The sequence below is a fragment of the Haematobia irritans genome, chromosome 1 (genome assembly GCF_050003625.1).
Source record: "Haematobia irritans isolate KBUSLIRL chromosome 1, ASM5000362v1, whole genome shotgun sequence".
Classification (NCBI taxonomy): domain Eukaryota; kingdom Metazoa; phylum Arthropoda; class Insecta; order Diptera; family Muscidae; genus Haematobia; species Haematobia irritans.
The window spans coordinates 65,164,074-65,189,128 of NC_134397.1; the positions used below are offsets into that span (position 1 = coordinate 65,164,074).

The following is a 25,055-nucleotide window of genomic DNA, read 5'->3' on the forward strand; positions in this document are numbered from 1 at the left end:
ATAGAAATAAAATTTGGCAAAATTTTCTATAGAAATAAAATTTTGACAAAATTTTCTATAGAAATAAAATTTTGACAAAATTTTCTATAGAAATAAAATTTGGCAAAATTTTCTATAGAAATAAAATTTTGGCAAAATTTTCTATAGAAATAAAATTTTGACAAAATTTCTATAGAAATAAAATTTTGGCAAAATTTTCTATAGAAATAAAATTTTGGCAAAATTTTCTATAGAAATAAAATTTAGACAAAAGTAAAATTTTGAGAAAATTTTCTATAGAACTAAAATTTTGACAAAATTTTCTATAGAAATAAAATTTTGACAAAATTTTCTATAGAAATAAAATTTTGACAAAATTTCTATAGAAATAAAATTTTGACAAAATTTCTACAGAAATAAAATTTTGGCAAAATTTTCTATAGAAATAAAATTTTGGCAAAATTTTCTATAGAAATAAAATTTTGACAAAATTTCAATAGAAATAAAATTTTGGCAAAATTTTCTATAGAAATGAAAGTTTGGCAAAATTTTCTATAGAAATAAAATTTAGACAAAATTTTCTATATAAGTAAAATTTTGAGAAAATTTTCTATAGAAATAAAGTTTTGACAAAATTTCCTATAGAAATAAAGTTTTAACAAAATTTTCTATAGAATTAAAATTTTGACAAAATTTTTTATAGAACAAAATTTTGCCTAACTTTATAAATATAAAATGTTGACCAAATTTGCTATAGAAATAAAATTTTGAAAATTTTTTCTATAGAAATAAATTTTGAAAAATTTTTCTATAGAATAAATATATTGACAAAATGTTCTGTAGAAATAAAATGTTCACAAAATTTTCTATAGAATAACATTTTGACAAAATTTTCTATAGAACAAAATTTTGCCTAACTTTACAAATATAAAATGTTGACCAAATTTTCTATAGAAATATAATCTTGAAAATTTTTTTCCATAGAAATACATTTTGAAAAATTTTTCAATAGAAATAAAATTTGGACATAATGTTCTATAGAAATAAAATGTTCACAAAATTTTCTGTAGAATAACATTTTGACAAAATTTCTATAGAAATAAAATTTTGGCAAAATTTTCGATAGAAATGAAATTTTGGCAAAATTTTCGATAGAAATGAAATTTTGGCAAAATTTTCTATAGAAATAAAATTTAGACAAAATTTTCTATATAAGTAAAATTTTGAAAAAATTTTCTATAGAAATAAAATTTTGACAAAATTTTCTATATAAATAAAATTTTGACAAAATTTTCTATAGAAATAAAATTTTGAAAAAATTTTCTATAGAAATAAAATTTTGAAAAAATTTTCTATAGAAATAAATTTTTGACAAAATTTTCTATAGAAATAAAATTTTGACAAAATTTTCTATGGAAATAAAATTTAGACAAAATTTTCTATAGAAATAAAATTTTGACAAAATTTCTATAGAAATAAAATTTTGACAAAATCTCTAAAGAAATAAAATTTTGGCAAAATTTTCTATAGAAATAAAATTTTGGCAAAATTTTCTATAGAAATAAAATTTTGACAAAATTTCAATAGAAATAAAATTTTGGCAAAATTTTCTATAGAAATAAAATTTTGACAAAATTTTCTATAGAAATAAAATTTTGACAAAATTTTCTATAGAAATAAAATTTTGACAAATATTTCTATGGAAATACAATTTTGACAAAATTTTCTATAGAAATTTTCTATATAACTAAAATTTTGCCAAACTTTATAAATATAAATGTTGACCAAATTATCTATAGAAATAAAATTTTGACAAAATTTTCTATAGAATAACATTTTGACAAAATTTCTATAGAAATAACATTTTAACCCAATTTTCTATAGAAATAAAATTTTAACAAAATCTATAGAAATAAAATTTTGACAAATTTTTCTATAGAACTAAAATTTTGCCAAACTTTATAAATATAAATGTTGACCTAATTATATATAGAAATAAAATTGTGACATTTCTATACAAATTTTCTGCTTCATCTATGGCATATTTAATTAACCGTTCCAAGTTGGCAATGCCATCCCATACATAAGCACCATCTTTGGAATTGTGAAGAGACCATTCCACATAACTGCAATTTTCAAAATTTAAATAATTTAAATTTAAATGCAAAATAATTAATGTCAGAGAAGCTATGCATAAAATGAAAAATGTTTACTTGGAAATAAAGATGGTGACATTTGTGACTAAATAATTGTGGTATCTATGCCTTAATTGCAAAGGTTACAAGCTCGACATACTAACAATTTAACAAGAATATACGGATTGGATGAAATTTGCCCCGGAAATCAAATCTGGAGAATGACATTTTGACAAAATTTTCTATAGAAATAAAAATTTGACAAAATTTTGTATAGAAATAAAATTTTAAAAAAATTTTCTATAGAAATACAATTTTGACAAAATTTTCTATAGAAATAGAATTTTCACAAAATTTTCTATAGAAATAAAATTTTGACAAAGTTGTCTATAGAAGTAAAATCATGTCAAATTATTTATATAGATATAAAATGTTGACAAAATTGTCTATAGAAATAGAATTTTGACAAAATTTTCTATAGAAATAAAATTTTGAAAAAATTTTCAATAGATATAAAATTTTAGCAAAATTTTCTATTGAAATAAAAGTTTTGTCAAACTTCATAAATATAAAATGTTGACAAAATTTTCTATAGAAATAAAATTTTGACAAAATTTTCTATAGAAATATAATTTTGACAAAATTTTCTACAGAAATAGAATTTTGCCAAAAATTTCTATAGAAATAAAGTTGTGGCAAAATTTTCTATAGAAATAAAATTTTGACAAAATTTTCTATAGAAATAAAGTCTTGACAAAATTTTCAATAGAAATAGAATTTCGACAAAATTTTCTATAGAAATAAAATTTTGACAAAATTTTCTACAGGAACAAAATTTTGTTAACATTTTATATAGAAATAAAATTTTGACAAAATTTTCTATAGAAATAGAATTTTGACAAAATTTTGTATAAAAATAAAATTTTGACAAAATTTTCTATAGAATTAAAATTTTGACAAAATTTTCTATAGAAATAAAATGTTGACAAAATTTTCTATAGACATATAATTTGGACAAAATTTTCTACAGAAATAAAAATTTCTATACAAATAAAATTTTGACAAAATTTTCTATAGAAATAAAATTTTGACAAATTTTCTATAGAAATAGGATTTTGCCAAAAATGTCTATAGAAATAAAATTTTGACAAAATTTTCTATAGAAATATAATTTTGACAAAATTTTCTACAGAAATAAAATTTTCTTTACAAATAAAATTTTGACAAAATTTTCTATAGAAATAAAGTTTTGACAAAATTTTCTATATAAATAAAATTTTGACAAAATTTTTTATAGAAATAAAATTTTGACAAAATTTTCTATAGAAATAGAATTTTGACAAAATTTTCTATAGAAATATAATTTTGACAAAATTTTCTATAGAAATAAAACTTTAATAAAATTTTGTATAGAAATAAAATTTCTATAAAAACTTCTATAGAAATAAAATTTTGACAAAATTTTCTATAAAAATAAAATTTTTACAAAATTTTGTACAGAAATAGAATTTTGCCAAAAATTTCTATAGAAATAAAGTTGTGGCAAAATTTTCTATAGAAATAAAATTTTGACAAATTTTCTATAAAAATAAGGTCTTGAAAATTTTTTCTATAGAAATAGAATTTTGACAAAATTTTGTAAAAAATAAAATTTTGACAAAATTTTCCATAGAAATAAAACTTTGACAAAATTTTCTATAGAAATAAAATTTTGACAAAATTTTCTACAGAAATAAAATTTTGACAAAATTTTCTATAGAAATAAAATGTAGCAAAATTTTCTATAAAAATAAAATTTTGATAAAATTTTCTATAGAAATATAATGTAGCAAAATTTTCTATAGAAATAAAATGTCGACAAAATTTTCTATAGAAATAAAACGTTAACAAAATTTTCTATAGAAATAAAATTTTGACAAAATTTTCTATTGCAATAAAATTTTTACAAAAATATTTTGAAAAACTCCACAATAAATATTTTTAAAATCGGTAGATTTTGTGGTAAAAGTTTCTTCAACTATTGGGAGATTATATTTTTCACAAGTGGTAATGGTGTTAGGTTAATGAATTCGTAAAACGGCAAATTTTGTACGACCAAAACTCGAAAACTGTTAACAATTTGTGTTAAAACTTTCTAATTTCTTTTCTAATTGCAATTTTTGACCGTCAGAGTAGCATGCTAAAATTCCGAATATCAACTTTTTGGAGCCTGAAGATATTGCATTTTACGAATTCATAAACCAGAATGAGGGATAACTTTGTACACATTGCCATTACAAGTCCTTTTTCTGAAGCAAACTTTTGAAAGATTCTTATTCAACTGTTGGTCACCTGATATGAGATTGTTTTTATTTGTTTCTATAACAAATATCAAAATATTAAATTTTCTTTGGGGGAAATGTTTAGGTTGGGGATATACTTTCGAAGATTTCGGGATCTCACTTGAAAAAATTTGGCAACCGTGCCCATAATCTATGGTATTAGAATTATAATATTTCAGTGAGTAGGAAATTATGAAGGATATTAGGCTCATGTGTCCAACTTCCATCAACGGTTCGCCACTTCGTATTGTTAATCTTGTACTTACGTTGTTACAGCATTTAAACCTCCTGCACGCATTGTTCGTAATTTCCTTTGCCAGGTATCCGGATGAGCACGGAAATAATGAAATGAACCGGCAATAAAACGGAAAGGTTCACCATCCTTTAGAAATCTATCGTTGGCCCAGTCAACTTCAAATGTTCGCTTTGCTTCAGCTCCGATATTTTGAAATGCCAACAGCAGTACTATGACGACCACTGCTGCCATACACCCCGAGCTGAGTGAATGCATTTTTCAAATAGCAGCTACGTAACTGTAACGAATAAAAAAAGAAAATCGAAATCAGCTATCTTGATGCTGATATTGACTCACTGCAAAGTGATATTAATAACTAAGATAACTTTCATGATACCACACTATTTTTATATGATTCTTATGAGTGTCATATATCATCGTTCATCAACATTTGCGCTCATTCATGAATCAAATTTCTTTTGACTTATCTCTTATTTTTAAATTTACAAGAAATGCGGATACGGAAATACGGAAGATCTCTTTTGATTTTCTCCAGTCCGATTATCAGATAATGGCCGTTTACAGAAATACACATTTGAATAGCCACGCTGATTGTTAGTCATTCTACGCCAAAAAAATCGCTATAGCTTTGCAGTAATTCTTCCCTCTTGGATTTCCCTCGCTTTGCCCATCAGTCTACAAAAATTTAAATTGTAACACTCTACACTTAGATCAGATTATCGTCACAATGCTTAGTGCAATGAAATTAAATTGTCCACATAATAAAAAAAAAAGATATCACAACAAGTAGAAGTCATCTGTTTGCAATATGTCAAGTTCATGAACAATTGTCAAAACACCACATTAGAAAATACAGTGGCTCAAACAAATAATGGAAATGAAAAATAAATCTTGTCTACGAAAAATAGGAAATCTCTCTGATAAAAGATTATTGAATTAAAACATTTGCATGATAAGCGAATTGCGCAAAGGTAAATTAATTACGGATAGCCTAAAGTCATTTTTTTAATTTTTTGGAAATTTGATGATAGGTGAATTGTCTTAGAAAATTTAGCAAATTTTTTAAAAAAATTTCCTGGAATTTCTGATAATTCTTTTTCTTATTATTTTTTTTTTTTTTTTTTGAAATTTGATGATAGGTGAATTGTCTTAGAAAATTTAGCAAATTTTGTAACAAATTTTCTTGGAATTTTTGATGATTCTTAGAAAATTTGGAAGGTGATTATACCCTTCACCACTACTGTGGTACAGGATATAACATGTTAGGTTAGGTTAAAGTGGCAGCCCGATTAAATTTCAGGCTCACTTAGACTATACAGGGTATAATAAGTTTGTGCATTTGTATGTAACGCCAAGAAGGAAAAGTCTGAGACCCATCGTTTAGTATACCGATCGTCTTAGAATTAAATTCTGCGTCGATTTAGCGATGTCCGTCTGTCTGTCTGTCTGTATTTGTAATTTTGTGTGCAAAGTACAGCTCGCAGTTTAAGTCCGATCGTCCTCAAATTTGGCACAAGGTAATTTTTTGGGGCAAAGACAATCGCTATTGATTTTGGAAAAAATCGGTTCAGATTTAGATATAGCTGCGATATATATTTATCCCCGATCTGGTCATAATTGGCGTGTTTATCAACCGATGTACTTCAAATTCAGTACATCCGAATATTTTATTAGTCTCGCAAAATTTGCAAAATATCAACCAAATCGGTTCAGATTAAGATATAGCTCCTATATATATCTTTCGTCCGATTTGGACTTATATAGCTTCAGAAGCCATAGCTTTGCAGTGATTTGCTTCAAATTTTGCACAAAGGGTACGTTTAATGGTACGGTTATATGTGTCAAATTTGGTTAAAATCGGTTCAGATTTAGATATAGCTCCCATATATATCTTTCGTCCAATTTGAACTTATATGGCCTCAAATGCCAGAGTTTTACCATGACTTGCTTCAAATTTTGCACAAGGAGTACGTTTAATAGTATCGGTAAGCGTACCAAATTTGGTTGACATCGGTTCAGATTTACATATAGCTACCATATATACCTTTCGCGCGATTTAGACTTATATGGCCTCAAAAGCCAAAGTTTTACTGTGAATTGCTTCAAATTGTGCACAAACGGTACGTTTAATGATACTGTTACGTGTGCCAAATTTGGTTAAAATCTGTTCAGATTTACATATAGCTCGAATATATATCTTTCGTCCGATTTGAAATTATATGCCCTCAAAAGCCAGAGTTTTGCCGTGACTTGCTTCAAATTTTGCGTATAGAGTACGTTTAATAGTATCAGTAAGTTTGCCAAATTTGGTTGAAATCGGTTCAGATTTAGATATAGCTCCCATATATATTTCGCCCGACTCATATGACCACGGAGGCCAAAGCTATACTCCCATTTTGGTGAAATTTTGCGGAGATAGCAGAATTATTATTCTAACTATGCATGTCAAATTTAGTCAAAATCGGTTCAGATTATAAATAGCTCCCATATATACGTACACCAGAGTTGGGGAAATATACTCCCATTTTTGTGAAATTTTGCAGAGATATCACAATTATTATTCTAACTATGCATGCCAAATTTAGTCAAAATCGGTTCAGATTATAAATAGCTCCCATATATACGTACACCAGAGTTGGGGAAATATGGTAGACTGTTTCATATTTTATACACATTTTCTATGGGATTTTCCTCCAATTAACTGGATAGCGTTAGCCAATTTAAATTTTAATTCTAGAAATTTTCTAGAAGTACAAAAAATTGTCTCCATTATATGTATTTGTATCTGAAAATGCAAATCTTTATATAGCTCCCAGCAAATTTGAAGTAGTTGAGATGGTAACACAAATGTTTGTCTACATAGTGGTGAAGGGTATAATATAGTCGGCACCGTCCGACTTTAGACTTCACTTACTTGTTTTTCTAGAAATTTGTATGATAAGTGAATTTTTTGTAGAATTTATCCTAATAGGAGATTTTTTAGAATTCTTTCTGTTAGGCGATTGAAGATAGACCAATTTTTCTTGGCAAATATATAAGCACTTTTCTTGCAGGTGAATTTTCTTAGAAATGTAGCTGGTAGGTGATTTCTTTTAAAAAAATTTATGATGGGTGATTTTTTGTATAATTTGTTGAAAGACAAATTTTATTTAATATTTTGCGGATAGACGAGTTTTTCTTAGAAATTTTTCTGCAAATTTTCTGCTAAGCGAGTTATTCCAAATTTTCTTAGAAATGCCGCAGATGAACGATTTCTTTGTAAATTTGATGAAAATCGAATTTTCTTAGAAAATTTGATGAAAAGAAAATTTACTTGGAAAATTTGATGAAAGGCGATTTTCCTAGAACATTTTATAATAGGAGTTGTTTGGCCGATATTCGAATTTTCTCAGAAAATTTGATGAAAGACAAATTCTTTTAGAAAATTGAATGAAAGGCGATTTTTTTTAGGAAATTTGCTAATAGGTTAATTTTCGTTTCTTCTATTACAGATAATTTTTTTGTAAATTGGTGATAGGCGAACGTTCTTTAAAAATTAGCAGGTAGGCGAATTTTTATGAAAAAAATATGAAAATATTGGTGATGTGAATTTGAGGGTGAATTTTCTTAGACAATTTTGTGGTAGGCGAATCATCTTAGAAATTTTGGTTAAAGGTTTGTGAAAAAATATGCTCATGTTGGTGATCCCAGCAAAAAAAGAGCTTCCAAAAAAGTAATTTGGATCCCCAATCTGTGATCCGGAAGTAGTGCACACTTGGATCATCTCCAATGAATTTTATATGGGCTTGTCATAGGACGGAAGTACTCCATTTTTGGATCCTTTGCATTGCGTTAGAAGTTGTGCTCTGGAAGTTAATTTGAACGAAGAAATTTAAAAAGCGAAAAAAAAATTTTTTCAACCAATTTCACTTTTTTTCATCCATATGTTTTATTACACTATTATTTTCCTATTATCTAATTTTTACAATTTGAAAAACTTTTTCGCTCCAACCAGGGATTGAACCTGGGTTTACTGGCAACATAACAGAACGCCTTAGCATACTCAGCCACCTTCTCAAAAGAACTTCCATGGAAGCGAAAGAGTCAAATGGCACAGGTTCAAATCCCAGCGGGGATGAAATTTATTTTTTATTATTATTATTTTTTTACTTTTTTATTTATTTTCTATTTTTTTAAGTTTTTTTATTAGTTTTCTATTTTTTTTTTTTTGTAAAATTTAATTGTCCAAAATTTGTACATAAAATAGCCTGATTGCGTTCATTCTAATACTTGTCCACAAGGACTGCATCGAAAGTAGAAAAAAATCATTGGGGGATCCCAAGATGCGCTTTAGAAGAAATGTTTGTGTACTTGTCCAAAAGGACTGCATCGGAAGTGGAAAAAAATCATTGGGGGATCCCGCGATGCTCTTTAGAAGAAATGTTTGTGGACTTGTCCAAAAGGACTGCATCGGAAGTTGGAAAAACTCGATGGGGGATTCTGGGTTGGGCTTTAAAAGAAATGTTTGTGGAACAACTTCCAATTTTTTTTGCTGGGATGTGAATTTGAGGTTGATTTTTTTTAGAAAATTTGGTGATAGTGGAATTATCGTAGAAAATTTGGTTATAGGTGAATTTTCTTAGAAAATTTAGTGATAGGGGATTTTGTTGGAATTCTAGCAATAGGAGATTTTCATAGAAAATTATAAGTTAGACTTATTTCTTTCTAATTTGGTGACAGTTGAATTCTCTTAGAAAATTTGGTAAAAAGCGAATTTTCTTAAAAAAATTGGAAATATGCGAATTTTCTTAAACAAATTTGGAATATGCGAATTTTCTTCGAAATCTTGGTGAGAGGTGAATTTTCTGAAAACAAATTGGTAATAGTTGAATTTTCTTAGAAAATTAAGTGAATTTTTATATAAAAAAGGTTATATTCGAATTTTCTTTCAAAAAGGCAAATATAAAAATTTGGTGATAAGCGATTTTTTATTTAATTTGGAGATATGCGAAATTTCATTAAAAAAATAAACAGATAAGCTATTTTTTTCTAAAGAAATATGGAAAATTTGGTAATAGACAATATTCTTTAGACAATTTTCTGATAGGCAAATTTGGAGATAGGTGAATTTTCTTCAAAAATTTGCTGGTGGGCAAATTTTCTTAGAAAATTTGATGATGGGTGAATGCAAGGCCGTAGCCAGGATTTTAATTCGGGGGGGGTTCAACTTAAAAAAAATATTCATATAATCTCATGTGTAAAAAATTTTATTTAGGCATAGGTATGTATACAATATTTATACCCTTCACCACTACTGTGGTACAGGGTATAATAAGTTTGTGCATTTGTATGTAACGCCAAGAAATAGTGGTCATAGACCCATCTTTTAGTATACCGATCGGCTTAGAATTAAATTCTGAGTCGATTTAGCGATGTCCGTCTGTCTGTCTGTCCGTCCGTCCGTCTGTCTGTATATGTAATTTTGTGCACAAAGTACAGCTCGCAATTTAAGTCCGATCGTCCTCAAATTTGGCATAGGGATGTTTTGTGGGACAGAGACAATCGCTATTGGTTTTGGAAAAAATCGGTTCAGATTTAGATATAGCTGCCATATATATTTATCCCCGATTTGGTCGTAGTTAGCGTGTTTATCAACCGATTTTCTTGAAATACTGTACATCCAAATATTTTATGATTCTCGAAAATCCTGCAAAATATCAGCCAAATCGGTTCAGATTTAGATATAGCTCCCATTTATATCTTTCGTCCGATTTAGACTCATATGACGACAGAAGCCAAAGTTTACTACCGATCTTCGTGAAATTTTGCACAGAGTGTAGAATTGACATTCTACCAATGCTTGGTATATTTGATCGAAATCGGTTCAAATTTAGATATAGCTCCCATATATATCTTTCGTCCGATTTGAACTTATATGGCCACAAAAGCCAGAGTTTTGCCGTGATTTGCTTCAAATTTTGCACAAGGGGTACATTTAATAGTATCGTTACGTGTGTCAAATTTTGTTAAAATCGGTTCAGATTTAGATATAGCTCACATATATATCTTTCGCCCAATTTGGACTTATATGGTCCCAAAAGCCCGAGTTTTGCCCTGACTTACTTCAAATTTTGCACAAGCGGTACTTTTAACGATACTATTGTATGTGCCAAATATGGTCAAAATCGATTCAGATTTAGATATAGCTCCCATATATATCTTTCGTCCGATTTGAACTTATATGGCCTCAAAATCCAGGGTTTTGCCGTGATTTCAAATTTCGCACAAGAAGTACGTTTAGTAGTATCGGTAATTGTGCCAAATTTGGTTGAAATCGGTTCAGATTAAGACATGGCTCCCATATATATCTTCCGTCCGATTTGCACTCATATGACCAGGGGGCCAAAGTTATACTCCCATTTACGTGAAATTTCGCATAGATAGCAGAATTATTATTCTAACTATACATGTCAAATTTAGTCAAAATCGATTCAGATTATATATATAGCTCCCATATATACGTACACCAGAGTTGGGAAGTACACTGAAATAAATGAAGTCGTATTGTCCTTATAATTAAGTTATTTGACTTAAAAATGGGTATCATAACATGAAAGAAAAATTTTTTGGGGTAAGGTCAACTTGACTTTAAAAATTCAGAAAAGGTCTTTAAAATTAATGAAATTGTCTTTTAATTTGTTGTCTTTTTGCATCTTGACTACAAAGCAAAAAACGTTCAAAAATAGGATATGTTTTTCAACACTTTATTTTATAGATAAGTTAGGTTAGGTTATGTGGCAGCCCGATGTATCAGGCTCTTTTAGACTATTCAGTCCATTGTGATACCACATTGGTATTTTATAGATGTTTTCTACTTGAAACATAGCATAATTTCTACTGGAAGTCGATTCTGAATTTAGAAAATAAAGTTGTCGTTAATTCGTTTTTAAAGGACATTGATATCATATGAAGAAATAAAGGTGAAAAAAAACGAAAAATTAAAATTTGTTTCCTAGAAGCAAGAACACAAAACCTAAATTTCAAAGAGAATTGTGTCTTAAAAGTATCCTTACTTTTATTCTCCGCTTCTTTGGCTCGGAATCAATACCAAAATTTTTAAAGTAAAGAGAAAATCTTTGGTAACGGGCATGCTTTTTTTCAGTGTAGACTGTTACATATTTTAGACCCATTTTCAATAGAAGTTTCCTCCCATTAACTGGATAGCGTTAGCCGATTTAAATTTTAATTCTAGAGATTTTGTAGAAGTAAAAAAATTGTCTCCTTTTATAGCTTCCAGCAAATGTGAAGTAGTTGAAATGGTAACACAAATTTTGGCCTACATAGGGGTGAAGGGTATAATATAGTCGGCCCCGCCCGACTTTAGACTTTACTTACTTGTTTTATAATATTAAATTGAGCCGACGGGCTTTTTGGGCAGCAAATAAATCAATTACTTCTTCAGTCGGCACATTTATTCGGCGATGAACCGACATTAATGCCAATCCATTGAGTCTACTCTCGCTAGTCGAATTTCTAAGATACGTCTTTAATCTCTTCATTATTGAAAATGAAAGTTCGGATGAGTACGTAGTAACTGCACGGATGGAAAATGCAGTACTATAGTACTTTTTTCAATACTTCTTCACCCCGGTCAGTACCGTAGTACTCCCGCGAATGATTTAGTACCTTTTTTGTAGACATTTTTGAGTCGATATCAGATTTATGGTACAATAGCTTTGACAAAATATTTTAATATTTTGAAAAAGTCTTTATCAACCTTATTTGGTAATAGTCTTTTACAAATATGGCAAAACAGACATGTTCATGTGGGAAGAAAATCTCGATTTTGTAAAAGACATAGTCAAAAACAGGATTTTATTGAACGTCAAGAATGTTTTAGTCGAAAAAAGAATGCGATTCTATATTATCGATTTTTTATTTCGGTAGAAAATGTTGTCAAAATTTTATTTCAATTGAAAATTTTGTACAAATTTTGTTTCTTTAGGAAATTTTTGCAAAATTTTATTTCTATAGAAAAAATGTTGCAACATTTTTTTTCTACAGATTTTTTTTGCAAAATTTTATTTCTATTGAAAATTTTTGCAAAATTTTATTTCTATAGAAAATGTTTGCAAAATTTTATTTATATAGAAAATTTTGTCAAAATTTAATTTTCTTTAAAATTTAGTCTATTGACAATAATTTTCCAGTGAAATTTTTGTTGAAATTTAGTAAAAAGTACCTTTCCGCTCAAAAAATACCTTTTTGTACTTTCTTAAAAATTGTATTTTCCATGAGTAACTCGCAAAGTGACCAAAATTTTTAAAAGCATATGCACATTTGGAAATATCTCTTTATTGCACTCTCCAAGTACTTCCATCGCTGAATTAGGCAGGTTCTTTTCGCAGGTTTTGCGCCATTTCATTTACACATGTGTGTTTGGCTGTTTCGTTGTTGTTGCTATGGCCAAACAAAGCGAGACATGTTCACAAAAAGAACAACAAACACAAATAAAAAGCAGAAAGACATTTTCCAAAAGTGAAATTTGTGGTGCGAGAACAAAAACAATTTGTTTTTTTCGACCATCGTTTGACGGGCTTTTCAACTAGTATTCTATGATTTGTGCAAGTTTTATAGGTAAGCGTTTTTCAAAATAAAACCTCCAGCTTTTCTTCAACATCTTCGATAAGATTTTTCTATGCAGCTAAAAATATATATTTATTTATATAAAAATATTCATTCATTTCGGGGGGGGTTTGATCCCCCACATCCCCCCCCCTGAATACGGCCTTGGGTGAATGTTGTAGAAATTTACTAATGGATTAATTTTATTGGAAACTTTGCTAATAAGATAATTTTCTTAAAAAAAATTGCTGATAGACATTTTCTTAGAAATTTTGCTGATACACTGAAAAAAAATATTGTCGTGATGCTAAAGATTTCATGTCTTTAAAATACGAATGCAATTTTTTTTTATAACATGAAATAAAATTCTTTTGGAATAAGGTCAACGTGACATTAATAATTCAGAAAAATTCTTTAAAATTAATAAAATTGTCTTTAATTTGTTGTCTTTTGGAATCTTGAATACAAAGCAAACAACTATATACGGCCGTAAGTTCGTCCAGGCCGCATCTTATGTATCCTCCACCATGAATTGCATATAAACTTGTACTAAAGACTGTCATCCACAATCGAATTACTTGGGTTGCGGTAACACTTGCCGATGGCAAGGTATCTTAAAACTTCTTCACACCGTCTTCTAAATTGCAAGGTTGTCGATACGTGGTATATATTAAACTAAAAAAGTCCGATTAAATACGTATATAATTAAGTTTGACAAATTTTTTTATAGAAATAAAATTTTCACAAAAGTTTCTATAGAAATAAAATTTTGACAAAATAAAATTTTGACAACATTTTCTATAGAAGTAAAATTTGGACAAAATTTTCTATAGAAATCAAATTTTTACAAAAATTTCTTTAGAAATAAAATTTTGACAAAATTTTCTATAGAAATAAAATGTTGGTAGATTATTTTTGTCTCGATTGGCAGCCATGATTATAAACTGATATGGACCAATTTTTGTGTAATTGGGGATCGGCTATATATAACTATAGACCGATATGGACCACTTTTGGCGTGGTTATTAGCGGCCATATACTAACACCACGTTCCAAATTTCAACCAGATCGGATGAATTTTGCTTCTCCATGAGGCTCAGGAGATCAAATCTGGGGAACGGTTTATATGGGGGCTATATATAATTATGGACCGATATGGACCACTTTTTGCATGGTTGTTAGAGACCATATACTTACACCACGTACCGAATTTCAACCGGATTGGATAAAATTTGCTTCTCTTAAAGGCTCCACAAGCCAAATCTGGAGATCGGTTTATATGGGGGCTATATATAAATATGGACCGATGTGGACCAATTTCTGCATGCTTGTTTAAGGACCATATACTAGAACTATGTACCAAATTTCAGCCGGATCGGATAAAATTTGCTTCTCTTAGAGGCTCCGCAAGCCAAATCTGGGGATCGGTTTATATGGGGGCTATATATAATTATGGACCGATGTGGACCAATTTTTGCATAGTTGTTATAGACCACATACTTACACCATGTACCAAATTTCAGCCGGATCGGATGGATTTTGCTTCTCTTAGAAGCTCCGCAAACCAAATCTGGGGATCGGTTTATATGGGGGCTATATATATTTATGGACCGATGTGGACCAATTTCTGCATGTTTGTTAGAGACCATATAGTAACACCATGTACCAAATTTCAGCCGGATCGGATAAAATTTGCTGTCTTAGAGGCTCCGCAAGCCAAATCTGGGGATCGGTTTATATGGGGGCTATATATAATTATGAACCGGACCAATTTTTGCATCGTTGTGAGAGACCGTATACAAACACCATGTACCAAATTTCAACCGGATCGGATGAACTTTGCTCCTCCAAGAGGCTCCGCAAGCCAAATCTGAGCGTCGGTAAAAGTGGTTCGATATGACCCATTTTCAATACCATCCGACCTACATCAATAACAACTAAGTTTCAAGTCGATAGCTTTTTTCGTTTGGAAGTTAGCGTGATTTCAACAGACGGACGGACGGACATGCTTCGATCGACTCAGAATTTCATCACGACCCAGAATACGGAATGACAAAGTTAATATACCCCCATCCTATGGTGGAGGGTATAAGAATTGTTAAAAATAGGACATGATTTTCAACACTTTATTTTAAAGACGTTTTTACTTGAAACATAGCACAATTTTTACTGGACGTCGAGTCTGAATTTGGAAAATAAAGTTGTCGTTAACTCTTATTTGAAAGCTGAAAAAACGAAAAATTAAAATTTGCTTCCTAGAAGCAAGTACACAAAACTCAAATTTAAAAGAGAATTGTGCCTTAAAAGTATCCTTACTTGTATTCTCCGCTTCTTCGGCTCGGAATCAATACCAAAATTGTTAAAGTAAAGACAAAATCTTTGAAACAGGACACGCTTTTTTTCAGTGTAGCAAATTTTTATAAAAAGTTTGGTGATAGAATTTAATTATTAACTTATGGTCTAGTTTTAGAAAAAAATAAGTTCTTTGAAAATGTATATTTATTGCCCTTTTTCTAATTATTTTCAGATAAATTCGAAGGTTCAAAAAATAATTCGTGGTAAGTTAAATTTTTACACAAAATTAGAATCAGAGATTTTATAAATTAATCATACTTGATTGCACTTTGTTTCTAAAAAAAAAAATCCTCTGTATCAAATTTAATTAAAATCTGATAAACATTAAAACCCACCTACATATGTAAACAACATAAACTCAGAAGACAAAGCACTCAGAAGTCGTATTGAGGCAATTATTTCTTGTAGCCACCATATGAATTGGAAAAAGTTTCATTTGAAATGGGAAATGTTTAATTTCATTTGAAAATGGTATCACTTCAACAATTTCGAATTTAAATAAAAAGTCTTTTCGTATCTCTAATAAAATATCAACTCATACTTTATAATCATAATGAATTTTATTAAATTTGGTCAACGAAATTTTGTAATTTTTCGGCTAGAGACATCATACAATCTCAGTCTACAACGTTTGTGGTTTCTCGGCAAAGAAATGCGATAAGCTCATTTTACTCCATTAAGGGAGTTCTACATTTGACCGCAACAAATGGATGTTCGATGATGCATGGGCAGGCTATAGGGTGGATGCATTAAAGCTACTATTTAAACTCTCCCAATTTTTCAGTTTAACATAAAGCCTGTTTTCTTTTCGTATTCGATGTAACATTTGTATCAGCTATCCATTCTGGATAGGATCAATGTACTGGTGTTCTATTAAGAACATCCCATCAGTACGAACCACGTCGGTTTTGCCAAATTGCATTTTGTTAAAGTGAAGTTCCCTCGATTCACAATCACGGTTGCCACAGTTTGTAGAATTCTATCAAAAATGGTAGATTTTTTCTGTTTGATAGATTGGTAAAATTCGTAATATTTTGGTAGATTTTGCAAAATATTCCTCTCCAACTACAAAGAAACAAATAGCGCCAAAATATTTCCAATTAAAAAGTTGATTGAAGTTGAAATTTTTTTGTCAATTAATAAATTAATTGATTAAGATAGAATCATTAAGTTAATAAAGTCAATGATTGACAATTTTTACATTTTTAGAGGTCAAAAACCTTTGTTGTTAGCACCTAATTGTTTTTTTATATTTATTTTCATAATTTATTATGATTGTAAATCTTGTAATAAATAAATAAATAAATTTTTAGTCAAACTCGAAAGACCGAGTCAGTTAAAAAAGTGATGATTTTGTTTTTTAATGTTTAAATAAAAATTTATTTCAAACAATCATTTTTTTAATCAAACTAAAAACACAAATTCAGATAAGAAAGTAATTCTTAATTCAAAAAGTTAATTGAGTTTTGCAATCAACATCAAAAAAATGTTTAATTGAATCAATTAAAAAATTAATTGACATTTTCAAATTAAATTAATTAATTTCTTAATCAAATATTTTTTATGCCAAATTAAAACTGTGATTGATACTATCATTTTCGTGATTGAAGACATCTCAATTAAAAAATTAATTGGTTATATTAATATCGTGATTGATTAACAAAAAATTGTACTTCACAGATTTTCTATAAAACTACAATTTTGACAATTTTTTCGATAAATACAAAATTTTTAATTTTTTTTTCTATAAAAGTAAAATTTTGACTATGTTTTCTATAAAAAATAAAGTTTTATATAAGTCTTTTTGTTTGGTAGTTTTTTGGTAAAACTTTCTGCAAATTTTGGTCGAGTGGCAACCGTGTTCACAACAAGAATTTATATCGCTAATAACATGAAATTAAAAATGCTAAAGGGTCATCAATAATAAAATATTTATTGCTATTTGAGCATTTCATACGTTAAAACTTCACAAATTTTCTAAAAAAAAAAAAATAAAATTTTAAAAATTTGTTGTAAAAAAAAAAAACAAAATTTTGAAAATTTTTTCTATAAAAATAAAATTTTGACAATGTTTTCTATAAATTTTCCTTAAAGTAATTTTCCTTAAAGTAATTTAAAGAAATTTTAGATTTATGATAAAAACGCTTTAAATAAAGGCTAAGACTTCTTTTAACGATTTTAAAGTTTTTTTTTTTTGTAATTAAGAAAACATTTTTTACTTTGAAGTATCCATTATAATTTGGATTTTTAAACTGGTATTTGTTTGTACGTGAATAGCTTTATTAATATACCGCGAAAAGAAAATTAAAATTTGATAAATGAGATCTCTATCCTAATTTTAATTTCATTTATCCTAGATAAGTCACTAAAAACTGTCTTTATTTTAAAGAAGCCGCATCATTGGCTCGAAATCAATACCAAAAACCTTAATAGAAGTCTTTGGACCCAAATAAACTTTTTTTTGAGAGTAGATGAAAAAAACGATAATCAATTGAGTTAAATTATCTGTTGTTAATCGCAATAGCATTTTAATAAAGTAAACGCGAAAATTTCAATGCGAAAATCTAACATAGTACCGCTCTTAAATGAGTAATCTGATTTCTTACTAAAAAAAACAAACAAAACAAACCTGTGAGAAAAACATTTTGGTCGAATATAATAATATTTTATATGATGAACATGTTCTTTTAATTAAATTCAAACTAATTTTTTTCATAACATCTTAAATGGCAAACACATTTTTATAACCTGCGCCACACTGTGGAACAAGGTATGTTATTATAACCCAGCAAAAAAAGCGTCCCCAAAAAAGTAGTGAAAATGTTCTTTTTGGATCCAGAAGTGGTGCGAAATTGGCGCAGAAGTGATGAATTTAACATGGGCTTGTCATAGGACGGATGGCCACCATTTTAACAACCGTTGCACTGGATTTGCATCACTTCTTAAGGTGTGATGCGAATTCAGTGTTAAGAAATTTTGTGATATTTTGACAAATAAATAATTTTTACAATTTTTTTATGAGTTTTAATGCATTCTTACGCCTGGGTGGAACGTTTGGCATCAAATATTTTCATAAATTCGCAATTTTTCTAGAATGGATTTGGCAGTTTTTTTCAGAAAAAATGAAATAATTTTTACCATTTTATTAATTCTTAATCTATTTTTAACCTATTTGAAACAAAAAAATTTAAATTTTCCATTAAAAATATGAAAAAAAGCGAGTTATAAAAAAATTTAATTTAAAGAACTTCCTGTGCAGCTAAAATAAAGAACTTCTTTGGGAAGTGCTTTTAGAAGAACTTCCACATTTTTTTGCTGGGAATTAAAATGTTAATTATTACCCAGCAAAAAAAGCGTCGCCAAAAAAAGTACTAAAATTGTTTTTTTTTTTTGATCCGGAAGTGGTGCAAAATTGGCCCAGAAGCGATGAATTTAACATTGGTTTGTCATAGGACGGATGTCCACCATTTCAACAGCCGTTGCACTGAATATGCATCGCTTCTTAAGGTGTGATTCGAATTCAGAGTTTTGGATGTGATTTGAAAAATTTTGTGATATTTCGATAAATAAATACTTTTTACACTTTTTTTATGATTTTAATGCATTCTAACGCTTGTCTGAAACGCTTGACCTCTAATTTTCAAAAATGCGCAATTTTTATAGAATGGATTTAGCATTTTTTCGACAAAATTTAAATAATTTGCACCATTTTATTAATCCTTACGATGTTTCTAACCTATTTAAAATTACTTTTTAAAAATATGAAAAAAGCGAGTTATAAACAATTGAATTAAAAGAACTTCCTGAGTAGTTAAAATAAAGAACATCTCTGGGAGAACATTTTTGGAAGCGCATTTAAAGTTATTCCTTTAGAAGAACTTCCAAATTTTTTGGCTGGGAAGTTAGTACATATGTTTGCAGCATCCAGAAGGAGACGAGATAGACATATGGTGTCTTTGGCAATATTGCTCAAGGCCAGCCCCTGAGGGGATCTCGCCATGTCCGTCTGTCTGTGAACACACAATCTACTTCAAATTTAGCACAAGTATGTGTTTTGGGTCAGAATAGAACCCTATTGATTTTGGAAGAAATCGATTCCGTTTTAGATATAAAGGGTGATTTGTTAAGAGCTTGATAACTTTTTTAAAAAAAAAAACGCATAAAATTTGCAAAATCTCATCGGTTCTTTATTTGAAACGTTAGATTGGTCCATGACATTTACTTTTTGAAGATAATTTCATTTAAATGTTGACCGCGGCTGCGTCTTAGGTGGTCCATTCGGAAAGTCCAATTTTGGGCAACTTTTTCGAGCATTTCGGCCGGAATAGCCCGAATTTCTTCGGAAATGTTGTCTTCCAAAGCTGGAATAGTTGCTGGCTTATTTCTGTAGACTTTAGACTTGACGTAGCCCCACAAAAAATAGTCTAAAGGCGTCAAATCGCATGATCTTGGTGGCCAACTTACCGGTCCATTTCTTGAGATGAATTGTTCTCCGAAGTTTTCCCTCAAAATGGCCATAGAATCGCGAGCTGTGTGGCATGTAGCGCCATCTTGTTGAAACCACATGTCAACCAAGTTCAGTTCTTCCATTTTTGGCAACAAAAAGTTTGTTAGCATCGAACGATAGCGATCGCCATTCACCGTAACGTTGCGTCCAACAGCATCTTTGAAAAAATACGGTCCAATGATTCCACCAGCGTACAAACCACACCAAACAGTGCATTTTTCGGGATGCATGGGCAGTTCTTGAACGGCTTCTGGTTGCTCTTCACTCCAAATGCGGCAATTTTGCTTATTTACGTAGCCATTCAACCAGAAATGAGCCTCATCGCTGAACAAAATTTGTCGATAAAAAAGCGGATTTTCTGCCAACTTTTCTAGGGCCCATTCACTGAAAATTCGACGTTGTGGCTCGTTAGTAAGTCTATTCATGATGAAATGTCAAAGCATACTGAGCATCTTTCTCTTTGACACCATGTCTGAAATCCCTCGTGATCTGTCAAATACTAATGCATGAAAATCCTAACCTCAAAAGAATCACCCTTTACATAGCTCACATATATATCTTTCGCCCGATATCTACTAATATGTCCCCAGAAGCCAAAATTTCAGCCTGATTTGCTTTAAATTTTCAACAAGGAGTGCAATAGATAGCGTCGTAAATTGTGCCGAATTTGGTTGAAATCGGTTCAGATTTAGATATAGCTCCCATATATATCTTTTGCCCGATGTGGACTTATATGGAACCAGAAGCCAGTGTTTTACCCTGATTTGCTTTGAATTTTGTACAGGGCGTAGAATTAACGTTCTCGATATACATGCTAAGTTTTGTTGAAATCGGTTCAGATTTAGATATAGCTCCCATATATATTATTCGTCCGATTTACACTCATATGACCACAGTGGTCAAACTTGTAATATGATTTAGATATAGCTCCCATATATTTTTTTTTAGATTTCGTCAAAAATGACCAAAATACCAACTGTTTCCTTGTAAAATTGGCACTGCTTAGTCAAAAACTTGTAAAAGCGACTCCAATCTGTCTATACTTCTAATACACATTTGACGGATTGGACATGGTATCTAAAATGTGGATCTACAAAGTGGTATAATACAGTCGGCCCCGTGCGTCTTTAGAATTTCATTACTAGTTTATTGAAATTATTTTCACTGGACAAATAATAAAACAATAATTATTACGTTAAAAAAAAAAAAAAAAAAAAAAAAACAAAATAAAAATTTCTTACATAATTCTATACAAACGAAACTTTCATTCTACGCTAAATTTTTTAAAGCAAATAAAAAAGGCAATTGTTGCAAAGCTTTTCATACATATTTTTATTCGTTTCGGAGGAATGTATTATTTGGGTGAATTATTTCTAAAATATAGCAAGTTACAAAATCTACAAAATGGGGTTTCTTCCTGTGGTGAAGTGCGAATTTATTTATTGATTAAGGAAATTGCAAACTATTTTAAAATTCATGATATTGAATTAAATTAGGTCAAAGAATTCATGCTGAGACTTCATGTCGAATTTTATTTTAAATTTCCTCCACTTCTATATGATAATTTTTCTATGAACATTTAACCAATTCCCATTATATTGATACACTTGAATTTAAATATAAACATTTCATGTGCAATCTACAATTAATTAAATAAACATTTGAATTTTGGTTTATGATTAATGTCTACAGAGGAAAATAAATTACCAAGACCCATTCGTTGATTTAATCATGCATAGAAATTTAGTTAGAGTTGGCATTTGACAAAAATGCAATTATACAAAATTTGCCTAATTTAATGTGGGTCAAATAATGTAGTTATTTTGGATTTTTTTTGTTCTCATTTGGGAGGGTCTTTATTCACACTTTGTACATGAATGTGACATACATTTCCGTGTCTATCATTATCAATGTTAATTGAGGTTTGAATACAAATCATTTCGGGTTAATTTTACGGTCAAATATAAATAAATGAAAATTATTTTATGTGAAAATAATACAAGAATATATAAGCAAAACTTCGGCCAGGCCGGATCTTATCTTCACAAGAAAAAATGTATGCCCGGTTCTAAAGATTTTGTCTTTGCTCTAATGATTTGTATTTATTTCCAGCCAAAGAAACGTAAAATTGAAGTAAATGCACATTTAAGATACAATTATCTTTTAAATTTGAGTTTTGTGTAATTGATTCTAGGAAATACATTTTGATTTATAAATTTTTTCAGCTTTTTTCTTCATGTGCTATCAAAATACATTAAAAGAACTTAAATTTCCAAATTCAGACACGACTGGAAAATGGGAAGGTATCTTTTAACTTCCTAACATTTTTATTTGATTCCGAGCCAAAGATACAGATTCATTAAAATAAAGACATTTTTGGGAACTGGCTAGCTTTAAGTCTAGGCTCTATAAATTTAAGATTAGGCACACGGACGAAAAATACTGTTTTTTATTATATTATATGTTTGAAACTCAAATTTTTTAACACAATGTTTTTAAGTGCAAGCATATGATGTTCATAAACTAGCATAACATGTTTGGGGCATATATGTTAATATGTTAGAAAATATTATGTTTGGGACATAAAATGTTTGTAAATATAATTTGCTTAGATGCAAACATATATTAATTTGGAAATAGCCTATAAAAATATATGTGTTTAGACAGAGAGACCTAGAGAGTATGCTGCAAGTAAAATAACGGAAGTAACCAATTGGCGCCTTAAAAATATATCCACACAAAGAACATTTCAATAAAATTATTACTACCAGTGTATGCCCAAAGGTGAAATATAATATGTTTGAACAATAAAAACAATATTTTGTTTGGACCAATCCTGAAAATATATATGCTTGAAGCAAAATGTGTTTGGGGTATATGTTACAGATATATATGTTTTTTGAGGGTATATTCATGTCCAAATAAATGTCTGTTTAAAAATCTAAATTATAACAGATACTTCAAAATAAAGAAATTTTAATTAACAGAAAGTTAATAATATTTGCTTTGAAAATAATTTTCTTTAAATTTAAGACACAATTTAATTTTCCATCCCGTCCTTAAAAACGTATGTCTTTGAAGTAAAGAATAAAACTTTCTTTAAATTCACAGATCTATTGAATGTTTGCTTTAAATATTCAATAATTAGACAATATTTGGGATAAATTTCTTTAAAAATAAGGAAATTTTAATAAAAATAAAATTCGTAATCTTTACTATAAAATTATTTTCTTTGAATTTACGACACGAATCTTTGAAATTTGCGTTCCTCCATTAAAGTCGCATATCTTTGAAGTGAGGTAAATTTTCCGTAAAGCAAAAAACAAAACGTTTTTGATTAAAAACAAGTGAGTAAAGCAGATAGTCGGGCGGGGCCGACTATATCATACCCTAAACTACCCCTACTGAATTAGTAAACATTGTTTGTGGGGTATCAATGGTATAGGTTTGTTGAAAAACCGCATTTCCACATTTAAGAGCATTAAGGCGTACATGGGAGTTTTATCACAATCTGAACAGAAATGTCTGATATTAGGAGCGATAGTTGATTCTGAACCTACAGAGTTAGTATGCCACTAATATTGAGTTCATTACTAAAAAAAGATGAAATCGCTCAATTAGTGTGGGTAATAAAGCCGAATTTCTGAAAATAGGATAATAAATTTATGTAAGAGCTACATGTAAGTCAAAATACGATCAGCTCATACATGTACATTTGAAATTTGAGCAACATTGATTAATAATTAAGAGTATTATGGCCAAATTTGGGAAAATCGATCGATGCAATATATTGGAGCTATATCTAAATCCGAACCGATTTCGATGATATTTCACAGAAGGTTACCTTAGGCTAAATTAGAGTAAGATCGGGTACTAAATAAGGCTATTATGGTCAGAAATAAATTTGTAAGGGGTAATTTTTTCAAAAGCGGGCGATACATATATATGGGGCTAAATCTGAACCGATTTGGATTATATTTTGCAGGTTTTGTTGATATTACAGAAGATTACCTTGTGCTAAATTTGAGAAAAATCGGTTTATAAATGAGGCCACTACGGTCAAAAATAAGGTTATAAGGGGCAAAATTTTGAAAATTGGGCGCTACATATATATGGGAGCTATATCTAAATCTGAACCCATTTGGATGATATTTTGCACATATAGTCAGTACTATAGAACATTATAGTAAGCCAAATTTGTGTATGATCGGTTGATAAATAAGGGTTTTATGGCCAAATTTCTCAAAATCGGGCGATAGATATATATGGGAGCTATAACTAAATCTGAACCGATTTCGATGATTTTTTGCAAATATAGTAAGTATTATAGAAAATTAGATTTTGGCCAACTTTGAGTCAGATCGGTTGATAAATAAGGGACTTATGGCCAAATTTGGGAAAATCGGGCGATACATATATATGGGAGCTATATCTAATTCTGAACCGATTTCGATGAAATTTGGCACACTTAAAGGTCGGTCTATTGGGTTACTTTGTGGCAAATTTGACGCCGATCGGTTAGTAAATGAACGCAATCTGACCCCATTTATCGAAATCGGGCGATGATATATTGGGAGCTATATACGGTTTTTTCCAATTTCAATAGCATTCGTCCTCGTACCAAAAAAAACTAGATTTGAACTGTCATTTGCCTTATAAAAAAGAGATTTCAAATTAACTTTTATTAGATTCCGAGCCTAAATTTGAAAAAATCAGCTCATACATTAGGTTATTGTAAAAGTTTCTTGGTAATTTGGTGAGACATACACGCAAAAAAATAATTCTTTCCTTCCAAACGAAATTTTAGGCAAACAAATATCGTTTTTCATTTGCTTTTCGCTATAAGGAAGTTTGTTTGTGAGAAAATTATATACTTTTTGTCATAAACGTTGATTCTT

The 25,055-nt window shown here is 29.2% G+C and overlaps 2 protein-coding genes across 4 annotated transcripts in view; one reads left to right on the top strand and one right to left on the bottom strand.

Annotated features, from left to right (window-relative positions):
* The window catches only part of Tk (Tachykinin), a 152,094-nt gene that overhangs the window by 47,198 nt on the left and 79,841 nt on the right, over positions 1-25,055 (top strand). For both annotated transcript variants that reach the window (XM_075290617.1, XM_075290618.1), the window contains exon 2: positions 15,823-15,853. The gene's annotated coding sequence lies outside the window, so the exon portion shown is untranslated. The remainder of the gene's footprint in view (positions 1-15,822; positions 15,854-25,055) is intronic.
* The window catches only part of Ect3 (Ectoderm-expressed 3), a 40,202-nt gene that overhangs the window by 9,389 nt on the left and 5,758 nt on the right, over positions 1-25,055 (bottom strand). For both annotated transcript variants that reach the window (XM_075290616.1, XM_075290615.1), the window contains exon 2: positions 4,702-4,968. In XM_075290616.1, coding sequence (XP_075146731.1) covers positions 4,702-4,946 — 245 coding nt within the window. In that variant the 5' untranslated portion in view covers positions 4,947-4,968. The remainder of the gene's footprint in view (positions 1-4,701; positions 4,969-25,055) is intronic.